We start from the raw sequence: 11,942 nt of genomic DNA on the forward strand, positions 1-11,942 counted from the left end.
TGTATTCTGTACATGGAATCCAGAAGAGTTGCTTGGCTTTTTTGACCACTACTACTTCAATCCCAATGCCTTTAATAATGGTTATTAAATGGTAGATAGAAATGTGAGCCCAATCTGCAAAGCTTTTTGCATAACTGGGTGGGGGGCAAACTAATAAATGGAAGAAGCGTAGATGCTGGCGGATAAAAAGGAAACAGAGGCATATGATATGATGATGACTCTTTTTGCAAACATGGGATAGATAATAATAGCTTTTTCACTTTAATTTTTCAAATTTAACATATAAAAACTCAGCTTGATAGTTATTTAGCTCATGGTTGATATCTAATTGTAAGCTAAACTCAAACTCCGCTAGAATTAACCTGCATTATTACTAAGTTCAGCTGGGAATGTGCTAATTAAGTGATAGAAAAGACCCAAAGAATAAACTATTTGGATAAATTATTATTTGAGTTAATAATATAGATTTAAATTTTTAACCAGCAAGTAAAAGAATCTTCACGATGGCTATTGTGATTAATAACCCTACCTTTCTCTACCTTATACTTTTTTTTTAATCTCCTTTATTGTTCTTTTTAATGGTCTTAAATCTTTTGACAGAGAACGAAAAAAGAAAAAAGAAAAAAGAAAAAGAAAAAATGCAAAGCAAAAGGGGATTCGTGCCACACAATTTGACTTCTTCTGCTCGATCAAAAGGAGAGAATTATTTTTAGAAGGGAAGGAAGAAAGAAAAGGAGAAAAAGAAAACAAGGTCGTTTTCTAATTCCAACGCGGAGATGATTCACAAGTCAACCATGGTGAAATCGAAGTGACCACGTAAACCGAGAAATCTAGGCTCAAGCGTTGACTAGGGTTGTTTGTTTCAGACCTTGGGATTGGTGATGGATAGAGTTATGCTATCCAGGTAGCGTTGGAGTTTTAAATGAAAAATTTATGATGATGATGATGATATTGAGGGAGTTGGGATTAGGAGTTCATGTGCATGATTTTATATAAAGTCTATGAATTTTGATGATAGAAAGAGAGTGGAGAAGTAGAAAGATGGTGATAAGAGAAAATGGACAAGATGAATACTATTATATTTATGGTGTTAGGAAGAGAAGTATATATATTATATATATTATATATATATATCAAAGAAAGGGAAGGTGATTGAGAAATAATTTACGTTTTGATTTTATTGCCTCAAAAAATGAAGAATATCTCGTACATTCAAACCTAAATTGCCCCTAGTTATTTATCAAAAGTAAGTAGGGCATGTTAATCTATATAGAAGTATTATTGTAATTTAACTCTGTCTATATAGTAATTCTTTGTTAACTAGACTTAACGTTGGGGTTGTTTTGGGACAATAAAAACAAACAAAATTTAGGTGTCAAAAGGTAAATAAAAGACATTAATCTAATGGTTGAGAGGTCATTCTATGGATTCACTTATACTAGAGGGCAAAATTTAGTGATATTTTATTATGGTTTAAAATTGTTGTGCTTATTATTTTTTTTAAATGACTGACTATATTGTCTACACGCTCACTGTATATCAAAAAAAGACTTAATTATATTTTGCGTCTATGTACTTTAACTTAGTATCACTTTAGCTCCTCTTAGACTTTTCAAAACATACAAACCCTTACACACGCCATTAATGGATATCATAAAATTACCTCTCTATTCCTCTATAATTGGAGGGACCACCTCCACCTCCACTCTAAACCCTCCTCCGTGACCATCACCCACCACTAACACCACCTATCCCTCCATCCACCACCTCCAACACCATCACCTAAAAACTGCCGGTCCACTACAACGATCAGGTCCACATAAAAAGGTTACGAGAAATTAAAAGCCGAGGTTTATATATGCAAGTGTAAACTAGAACTAGAAGAATATATATATATATATATATATATATTATAAAAAAAGAAAGCATAATTTTGATCATTTAAATTTTGGGAAAGGATAGTTAGAGTTGGAGTTTTTAACATCATGCCGATATCCGACGTAGAGGTTTCAAGGCAAAAATGAAGCCTAGGATAACCCAATAACCCAACGGCCGATCTCCAGAAGAGGACTAATTCTCCTGAAATTTTGCTCTGGACATTGGCCCATCATTTTGCCCTGCATGTAATTCTTTTCAATGTGTTACACAGCTGCAATATAAAGCATACAATTTCAAGAAGGGAACTCAAATTTATGGAGCAATCTTTTTAAAACAACAAGATTACCCTCATATCATTTGATTTGATGGAGTGAATCTGAAAGATGGAGAATACCTGGCAACAGTAATCCTTGCTTGATATATAATATATCAAAATTTGTACTTATTTAAGAGCTTTAGGAGCGAAAAGGATATCAAATAATAGATTGAACCATTACGCAGAGCCAATATTCCAAGCCATTCAATCAAAAGCCCAAATTATTTCTCCAAGCTAATAGATCAGTTCCCTCAGATGTTCTAAAAGCGTCCTAAAAGGCAATTAACTAAAACAATCAGTGTAATAATATAATCCAATCCATACTATGATCCTCAATTTCTTCAAAGGTGGTGGGTAAGAGATATTCCCTAAGACATGAGGAAAGAAGGAAACATAAATAAACAAATATTACACACTACACAAATTCGTGTAAAAGTGGAGAGGGTGTTTTGAGAGGATGAGGACATCGATAGATTTTCCAACCGTGTGTGAATCTTAGTGAAATGTCGGCCCCACATCCCATAATCGACAGGATTCAACGACGACTTTTTTAACCCCTCCATCACGAGGTGGTTGGTCACGATCCGGTTGAGTGGGTAGAGGGTGGAGCAGATTTAAATTTCTAAAACCTAATAGACAAAATTATCAGGTGGTAATAATCAACATTACTGAAGTAGAATGAGGATTCAAAAAATAATAAAAATAATAATAATAATAATGCCACTAGTACTTATAGATAATGGGATCATGCTCAGTTTGTTAAATGAGCTCATATTGCACTGAGGGTTTCCGACTTTGAATCCCAACGGCACCAACTTAATTGAGACACTATTAAGTTGGCACTTCTCAAAATATATAATAATACCACTAATAATAACAGAAAAGGATAGAAATCAACAGATCATCTTAGGCTAGTTGGTCCAACTATTGTCTTCATGCTTGTGGCATCATTAGTTAAGATTGGAAACCTATAGCATAGTTAAGCCACAGATTGCATGCATCTATCTAGCAAATACCAATTTCAACAAGGATTTGTTTGCAACTGAGGAGAAGATCTGGTCCCTTCTATATAAATCTGTGTACTATTCATTCATTCCAAGCCCGTGAAGTCAGTCCTCCTCACGGATGAGGTAACAATCCACTGATCCTGAATAATGGAACACTTTGCATTTTACCAACAAACATATGGGACCAAATTTATTGGCTATTTGTGGTCTCCAAGAAGTCCAAAACTATACTATGGTACGAAATCTCTGATTGGTCTCACCCAATTCTCTTCTAACTAAATAGAAAATAGAGATGAGGTAATACCCAGGTCTGCTTTCCTTTTCTCCCCCCTACATCTTAGGCCTATATAAAGGGAGAAAAGGATGGCATTTGAGAAAAACCCATCCAAATCTCCTCTTCACCTTATAGAATGGGTGCAAATAGGGGCTTGAGGGCCATTGCCCTATGCTTGGCTTTCATGGCAATGTTCTCATCCTCCTCTTGCACTGCCTCATCACCCTACAACACCTATCCAAAGCCAACCTCATCAACAAACCCTCCAATTGCAGCCCCTCCGCTCCCCATCCACCACCACGGCCACCACCATCACCAACCAAAACACCCCAGTCTCACCATACCGCCAGCCCAACCACCATCCTACCACTCACCACCCCACCAACATATAGCACCTCCATCTTATCACTTGACACCACCACCTCACGGCTACTCTCAGTACCCTCCCCCAGCACATATGTCATCTCCATATCCAGGACAACCATCTCCACCTCACCATGCAAACTCGTCACCTCCCCCCCCTAGTCACAATACATACACTCCACCTCACCGTGCAAACTCATCGCCACCTCCGCCGCCTCCGCCGCCTAGTCACAATAACTACACTCCACCTCACCGTGCAAACTCATCGCCGCCTCCACCGCCTAGTCATAATAACTACACTCCACCTCACCGTGCAAACTCATCGCCGCCTCCGCCGCCTAGTCATAATAACTACACTCCACCTCACCGTGCAAACTCATCACCGCCACCGCCGCCTAGTCATAATAACCACACTCCACCTCACCGTGCAAGCTCGCCGCCTCCGCCGCCTAGTCATAATAACAACACTCCACCTCACCGTGCAAACTCATTGCCGCCTCCGCCGCTTAGTCATAATAACTACACTCCACCTCACCGTGCAAACTCGCCGCCTCCGCCGCCTAGTCATAATAACTACACTCCACCTCACCGTGCAAACTCATCACCGCCACCGCCGCCTAGTCATAATAACCACACTCCACCTCACCGTGCAAGCTCGCCGCCTCCGCCGCCTAGTCATAATAACAACACTCCACCTCACCGTGCAAACTCATTGCCGCCTCCGCCGCCTAGTCATAATAACTACACTCCACCTCACCGTGCAAACTCGCCGCCTCCGCCGCCTAGTCATAATAACTACACTCCACCTCACCGTGCAAACTCATCACCGCCACCGTCGCCTAGTCATAATAACAACACTCCACCTCACCATGCAAACTCATCACCGCCACCGCCGCCTAGTCATAATAACCACACTCCACCTCACCGTGCAAACTCACCGCCTCCGCCACCTAGTCATAATAACAACACTCCACCTCACCATGCAAACTCATCACCGCCACCGCCGCCTAGTCATAATAACCACACTCCACCTCACCATGCAAACTCACCGCCTCCGCCACCTAGTCATAATAACCACACTCCACCTCACCATGCAAACTCGCCGCCGCCACCTAGTCATAATAACTACACTCCACCTCACCCTGCAAATTCATCACCACCACCGCCGCCGTGTCACAATACCTACACACCACCGCCACCAATTCAGCACTCGAAGCATCCACCACCACCTCCTCCGCCAATTAAAAAGCCGCCACCCCCAACCACATACCATAATAAACCTCCCCCACCCCCTCATGACCACAAGGCTTCTCCACCACCACAACCAGTTTATGTAGTGCCGCCAGAAATCCCACACTCTCACTCACCACATCATCTCCTCCCGCCTCCACCCTACAGCTGATGCCCTGCATACAAGAAGAATAGTAGTTTGTAAGTAGAGTCCTTGTTGTTGTCTATTGATGGTTTTACTCTATGAACAAGAATTAGGCCTGAATAGGTGAGTCTTGAATGTGAGAGGTTGAACGCTGTAGCCTTCAAATGAGAGTGTCATTATCCATCACATTGTTATCCTACTTCTGTAATAAAAGACATTTAGTAATTCACCATAAATGATATGTTTATCATTAAACAAATAAGTAGAGGCAATATTTGCATATATTATTAGTAGAGAATTATAGATAACATAGGAAGGAAAATACATGGAAGAAACAATTGAGGATCTCAGATTATATAATAGGGAAAGTAGCTACCATCAAAGCAATCTTTATGTAATAAATATCTTGGTACAAATCTATCTTTGGCAAAACATTATGATAACACCCAAAAAAGGAACCTATTTCCGAGATGGAAGTCTTGTGGACTATCAATTAAAGAAATCAAATACATTAAAGGAAGAGAGATATAGTAGTTTTAAATTAAATTAGATGCCAATGTTGGGAAGTAATCTACCTCAGGTTAAGAGCTAATAGGCACCACACTGTTGTACTTCGGTATTCCACCTTCATACTGCTGTACATATGGTTTAATCAGACACCAGAGCACAAATTGTTACTGATAAAATTGGGAACCCCTTTTCAAATCCTGACTGTTAACTGAGCTCAGTTCAATTGGCTTTTGGTATTAGAAATTTTCCAATCACTTAATCTAACTGTTTGTCAACTGACAACTTTTCCACTGTAAGATAGTGTACAATTGAATACAATCACAAGAAATTTCCAAAACAATCACAGTAGAACATCAAGGGAAAAGATTGAGAAACTCTTACCAGAATATATGGCATGATATTAGCATAACCATTGTATGAAGTTCATCCTCTCCACCGTGCTGAAGTCTAAAATCTCTAGATCATTTGTAGCTTCAAGCAGAAAAACCTATTCTCCTTTTGAATAGTCAGCAAAACTTGGTTAAGTTCTGTTCAAACAGCAACCTTCACTTTTGTCCTGAGCCAGAAAAGTAACAAACAATTTAGAACTGGAATGAGAAAAGAATAAAAGGCAGTTCTGCTTAAGGTTTTACCACTCTCATGACAAGTCTCTTAACTCTCTATCTTGCCATAACTGAAATCCTGGATATGAGAAGGATAAAAACAATAGCGGTAATCTGTTTGGCCTGAAGTGAATTGATTCAAGAGATGGAGAATATGCCCATCCATTTCTGAAGGCAAGAAACTTTTGGTAGAAGATCTTTCAAATGTCATCTAGCTAAATTTGTTGCAGATCAATCCCATCTTTTATTAGAAACAGCATAAGAGTGGACTTTTTCCCAGAATAAGTACAGACATCTTTTCCAATGATTTTTTTTGCCTTACTGATAAAACTGTTGCCAACTCCGGTGCTTAAGGTTGCTCAACTAACACCTCTTTCCTTTATGTGATAAAAGACTAAAAGAAGTTGAGTTATTTCGAGGAAAGAAAATATTATTTTGTATCACAAACTAGCTATCTGATTTCATATCTAGATCCAACACTAGCATCAGTGAAGCATCATCTTACAAGTAAAGTGCAATTTTACTGATAAATCCCTGCTCTTGGAACTAATTAATCTCATTTATAAACAACTTACTGCGAGATAGTCCACAGTACAATTGAGCAAACCAATATATATCTGTTACTTACTCCAAATTCCAAATATAGTGGAGAATTTCGTACATTAATTTCTACGCTTCGCATCCAGTAGGCATAGAAAACTTCCATCAGCATAAAAATAATTCCAATGGTTGGAAGACCAACAGAACAGTGTGAATGACTATCAGATTTTCTCTTGCTATTTGTAAAAGAATTGATGCACCTAGCTCAAACTAAAGTATGCTAAAGTAACATGGCGGTGCCAGAACCAATGATTAAAAAGAAGAAAACGATCAAATGGTGTTCAATACCCAGCAACCTTTCAACCAACTAGTAAAAGTAGAATTGTGGATGTAACATCAAAGTTTAAAAGGACTCTATCATTAAGTAATCACATGTAAGAATTCTCGGTTAAGTCCCCTCATATTTTTCGAGAGCCTCTAGCTCATAAAATAAAACACAGAAGATCCAAACAAGTAATACCACTATTTCTGGATCTGGAACAATCAATCTTGAATCCATTCACTCCTTGCTCTCTGAAAAAATGTTTTTGCCAGACATCCTGCAAAGGAAGAGGAAAGAATAAAATAATAATAATAATAATTATTATTATTATTATAATAAAACTATCAGATTGCGAAGCAAATGAAGATATATTGCCAGAAAAATTTGAACTAAATAAAATAAACAAAGCCAACCTGAATAGACCAGGCACAGTGAATAAAGCCAGAAAATCAAGATAACTAAAGGTTAAAAGAGGAAACAATGCTGCTGTTAAAGAAGAAGAGGATCTTACAAACATCTATAATCTGCAAAAAAACCATAAGTTAATAAGACTGGAAAAACTGTAGCACATGATATTTCGCTATTGGAGGTGTGTGAGTACTTGACAATCAAAATCAACAGAACACTTCTCCTTTTGAAGAACTGCCGGTATATTGAACTCAACCAACTAATGCTGCTATGCTACCAACCTACCAATGAGGCAATGTTTAAAAGATTTTAGTTGACTTTCCACAAATTCTTTTTTGAGGAAGTGGACCACCTCTGAAGAACTTTAAACATCTTTCTAAACAGGAAGATGAATATTAAGTGACTCCAATATCATATCTGTCGAAGTTATATCTGTAAACACTTAGGTATGACATATCTCACTAAGTCATTTAATCCTCAGATACTTGTTCAGCAATGAACATGACCATCAACTCTTTTTTCAGGATGAGAGCGGTATTTGTTTACTTCACTATTAACATCATACCATTAAACAACTTCAGCGTATTATGTGGAAATGATATCCGAGAAGGAGGTGGTGGGCATTATTCAGCAAACAACACAATAATGTCAATTGAAATTGAAGATTCATGACCATCTGCCATTCCCAATCTGAGTGTAAAAAGAGGCGGAGAAAATGCCTAGAAAGGCATCATTTTATTTCGCACCAACGTTTTAACTCAATAAAAATAGTAGGTCATAAAAAGTGTGCAGGATTTGCCAAAAAGGGCATTACAGTGTAATAATGCATGATGACACCACCAAGGTGGAGTCTTGGAAGGAAAAAATGTATGCAACCTTTAGCTTGTTGGAGTTTGTTTTGTTATTTTAACATACATCACAAAGTGCACTGTAAATAGCTCAACATTCTGAACAACAATTTTAGCACAGAGGAGGTCAAAAGTTTGTGTAGTTCATATACAGTATGCAGTACATGTGTAGGTACCAATGTTTTGAAAGGCGGCTACGGATGATGGGCGGTCACCCAACCGCCTAGCGCCAAGGCGGAAGGCGGGCGACAAGGCAGGTGACAAAGTGGTCTAGTATTTTTTATATAAAAAAATTACAAAAATTATATATGGCATATTTATAATTTTTAAAACTAATATAAATCAGTGATTTACAGATCAAAGCATGCTTGCCGTGATTCACAAACTAACACAGAAAATTTACCAGTGATTTACCTATTGCTATTAGTAATTAACACTTAACACTGTTAATTACTAATTAATAATTAGATAAGGAACCTACTGTTACTGTAGCAGTGAAGAAAGCCAACAGTGAAACGGAGAAAGAGAAGGAGAAAACAGGGAGTAACTTACTGTTATGACGGCAACCTTTCACATCGACGGCCAAACCAAGAGGTGGCCACCGAGAGTGAAAAGGAAAGAAATCAAGAAAAGAAAAAAGAAAGTGAAGAAGAGAAGAGTTTGAGGGGTACCTCACTCGCCGCCATCGACTTCTCGCCACCGTCGACTTCTTACCGCCATCGATTTTGCGCTACCGCTTGGAGAAGATCGAGAGAAGGAGACGACCAAGAGGAAGAATTTTTAGGGCTCAGATCGAGAGAGTGAGGGAGAGAACGATTGGGGATTTTTTTTTAAATGATTAATGAGTTATGCGGTTAACGAATAGTGAAGATCTGATCCGAAAAACCGAAACTTACCTCTACTACGGGCTGACCCGCAATCTCATTTAGCAGGCCACTCAACCCGCCACACAACTTGCCAGTCTGCCAAGCGCGCCCTAGTGGCCAGGTCTCCAGGGGTTGGCCGCCTTCCCTATTGGCGGGGCGGCCGGCGTGCTGCCCCGCCATGGCGGCCACCACGAATGCTTTTCAAAACAATGGCAGGTACATATAGATGAACAATTAGGGGAGAGCAAGAAATAGAGGAAAGCATCGCCTATCGGAACTCAATTTAAATATAGGAATATATGAACAAAGAAGAAAGCAAAAGAGCAGTTGCCCAACAATATGCGGGCAAAAAATGCAGCATATCGGAACTCAATTTAAATATAGGAATATATGAACAAAGAAGAAAGCAAAAGAGCAGTTGCCCAACAATATGCTGGCAAAAAATGCAGCATATCCAGAATCTAAATTAATAAAGTGTTATATTATCAAAAATGAAAGAACATGGGAGCAGCAGATGGCTAAGGATAAGTTTTATAAGAATTGGGCAATGAAGAATAAGGTTAATATGACAAAATGCAAAGATTTCCTATTTAAAAAGCAACCGTGCTTAAATGATACTAGTTACAATGGAGATGATCAGATTTCAAGATAGAAGGGAGAATTTCTTCTATCATTTTTCCAACTAAGTTCAATATAATGAACTAATCTGAATGTCTGACATTCCGTTTAATTGACTTATGGTATGACAAAAGGTTCAATTCTCTCCTCTTAATATGAGCAATATTTTCATCTCCAAAATTAGCATAAGAAAAATCATTCTCACTCTCAGATAGTTACAACAACTCAAGTCTGATAGTTTTATATCATATGAAAGCATAGTAACAGGAATCATAGTACTAAATGAGATGCACCATAACAGTACAGATTTCAATCTTCCCTACCTTTCCCTTCCCGATCCGAACCTTGGTAATCTTCTCCCAAATGAAGAATAGAACAAGGAAGCTGTAGTGAAGTGACCAGCATGAAGAGCTTTCAGTGACCCAACATCTCATCTAACTACACAGGACAAGGCATGTTGTCATTTGTATCAACCATTCCTTTTACAGTCGGGTTCCTCTTGCTGTATTTCTTCAAATATCGATCAGGTGGACTGCTCTGTTTATCCAATTTAGAGGCTCGCTGTCTCACATGCCCTACACACTCCAGTGCAAGAACGATTCCATTTGGATCACCAAACTTTTCAGAATTGAACTGAAGTCTCCTCCTTCGCTCCACCTTCGGAGGCGGCATAACCATAGGAGGTCTACCCATCTCCTTCCTCAGCTCATCTTTCTTCCCACTAGAACAAGAATGAGAATACGGATCCTTCCCAAAGTCACTCTCTTCAACGGTGTCAAACGAGGACTTATTCTCAACACAAATCTCAACTTTTTCGCAAACCTTACGAGCTTTTTTATGGTCCCCTGGACCGGGAGAGCCCAAACTCCTCGAAATCCTCTGCGACCCATTCATCGCCAGATGCAACTGAAGCGCCAATTCCTCATCAGCAACCACGGGATCAACCTCTTGACCCCGCTCTGTCGACAAAGCCCCCTCCTCTCCCACAACTACCGCGCCCAGTGCACCCCTCGCCCGCTCAGTTGCAGACCTCGCCACCACCGCCTTCTTCATTGCATTCTCCCTTGCCGTCGCAGCCAACTCTGCCTTCTTCTCTGCGGCGGAGCTCGCCTCCCTCACCAACTCCTCCAGTGAATTGTTCTTAGCCAAGAAATTGGGGATAGGGCAGCAGTCAATGCAGGTGAAGGAATTGGGATCGATCTGCGACGGCAAGAGATAACGCTGCTCGCGGGGGACGCAGCGAAGGTGGACGCGGCGGGAGCAGCGGAGGCAGCGGGCGGAAGAGGCGGTGGGATCGGATTCGAGACAGTAGGAGCAGAGCTTAGCGGATCGAATCTTGGAGAGGCAATCTTTGCAGAGGAGAAGGATGCGCCATAGGGAATTGAGGGCGCGGACTCGATTCTTCTCGGGGCGGAGGCCGCAGCAGTGGCAGATGGAGAGGTCGGGGAGGTCGCGGGTCTTCTTTGTGAGGGGAAGAGATGTGGGAGAGGTGGGGATTCGTTTCCCATGGGATATAATAGGAGGTGGTGGTGGAGGAGGAGGAGGAGAGATTGGGAGTTTGGCTCTCGCTTCTCCTTCCTCCACTACCTTGATCTCTTCCACCATGAAGAGGGATGTGTTGGGATTAGGGTTTGGGTTTGGGTTTTTGTTTTTGAGAAGATTCGTCACCCTTCTCTCCGGAATGGAGAGGGAGAGGAGTCTAGGGTTAGGGTTAGGGTTACAGGAGGACGATCTGAATAAAAGAAGAAAAGTTAATATCTCTTCTTTTTTCATTTTATCCTTCAATAGGGAGTTGGTAAGTTTCAGGGTGGTTGGTTCATCTTGGTATGTAAAATTTGTAGAAACTGCTTTTGATCCTGTCAGTAAATTTTGTGCTGTATTTGTCTGTTTGTTGCCGGTTTTGGAAAGTAAGTCTTGAACCAATAATGATGAAGATTAGTTTCTCTCAAAAAAAAAAGAAAAAAAGATCAAGATTAGAACAAAGAAAGGGGAGTATTTGGAAAACATCTCTAATA

General features: G+C 40.0%; 2 protein-coding genes across 2 annotated transcripts; one reads left to right on the forward strand and one right to left on the reverse strand.

Annotated features, from left to right (window-relative positions):
- Positions 1-3,581: 3,581 nt before the first annotated feature.
- On the forward strand, positions 3,582-5,449 carry LOC140795000 (uncharacterized). Its single transcript, XM_073147357.1, has one exon. The coding sequence runs from the start codon at positions 3,612-3,614 to the stop codon at positions 5,238-5,240; it is 1,629 nt and encodes a 542-aa protein (XP_073003458.1). The 5' UTR covers positions 3,582-3,611; the 3' UTR covers positions 5,241-5,449.
- A 1,751-nt stretch (positions 5,450-7,200) lies between these two features.
- On the reverse strand, positions 7,201-11,757 carry LOC140795001 (uncharacterized). Its single transcript, XM_073147358.1, has 2 exons — positions 10,251-11,757; positions 7,201-7,464 (listed from the first exon to the last, which is right to left on the reverse strand). The coding sequence occupies exon 1, from the start codon at positions 11,698-11,700 to the stop codon at positions 10,366-10,368; it is 1,335 nt and encodes a 444-aa protein (XP_073003459.1). The 5' UTR covers positions 11,701-11,757; the 3' UTR covers positions 7,201-7,464; positions 10,251-10,365.
- Between the last annotated feature and the right edge of the window lie 185 nt (positions 11,758-11,942).

Source organism: Typha latifolia, chromosome 9, assembly GCF_019914945.1.
Source record: "Typha latifolia isolate L0001 chromosome 9, TyphaL0001v2, whole genome shotgun sequence".
In the NCBI taxonomy this organism is placed as follows: Eukaryota; Viridiplantae; Streptophyta; class Magnoliopsida; order Poales; family Typhaceae; genus Typha; species Typha latifolia.

Excerpts from the sequence above, each read along its gene's own strand:
- LOC140795000 (XM_073147357.1), top strand. The coding sequence starts at position 3,612 with ATGGGTGCAAATAGGGGCTTGAGGGCCATTGCCCTATGCTTGGCTTTC.
- LOC140795001 (XM_073147358.1), bottom strand. The coding sequence starts at position 11,700 with ATGAAAAAAGAAGAGATATTAACTTTTCTTCTTTTATTCAGATCGTCC.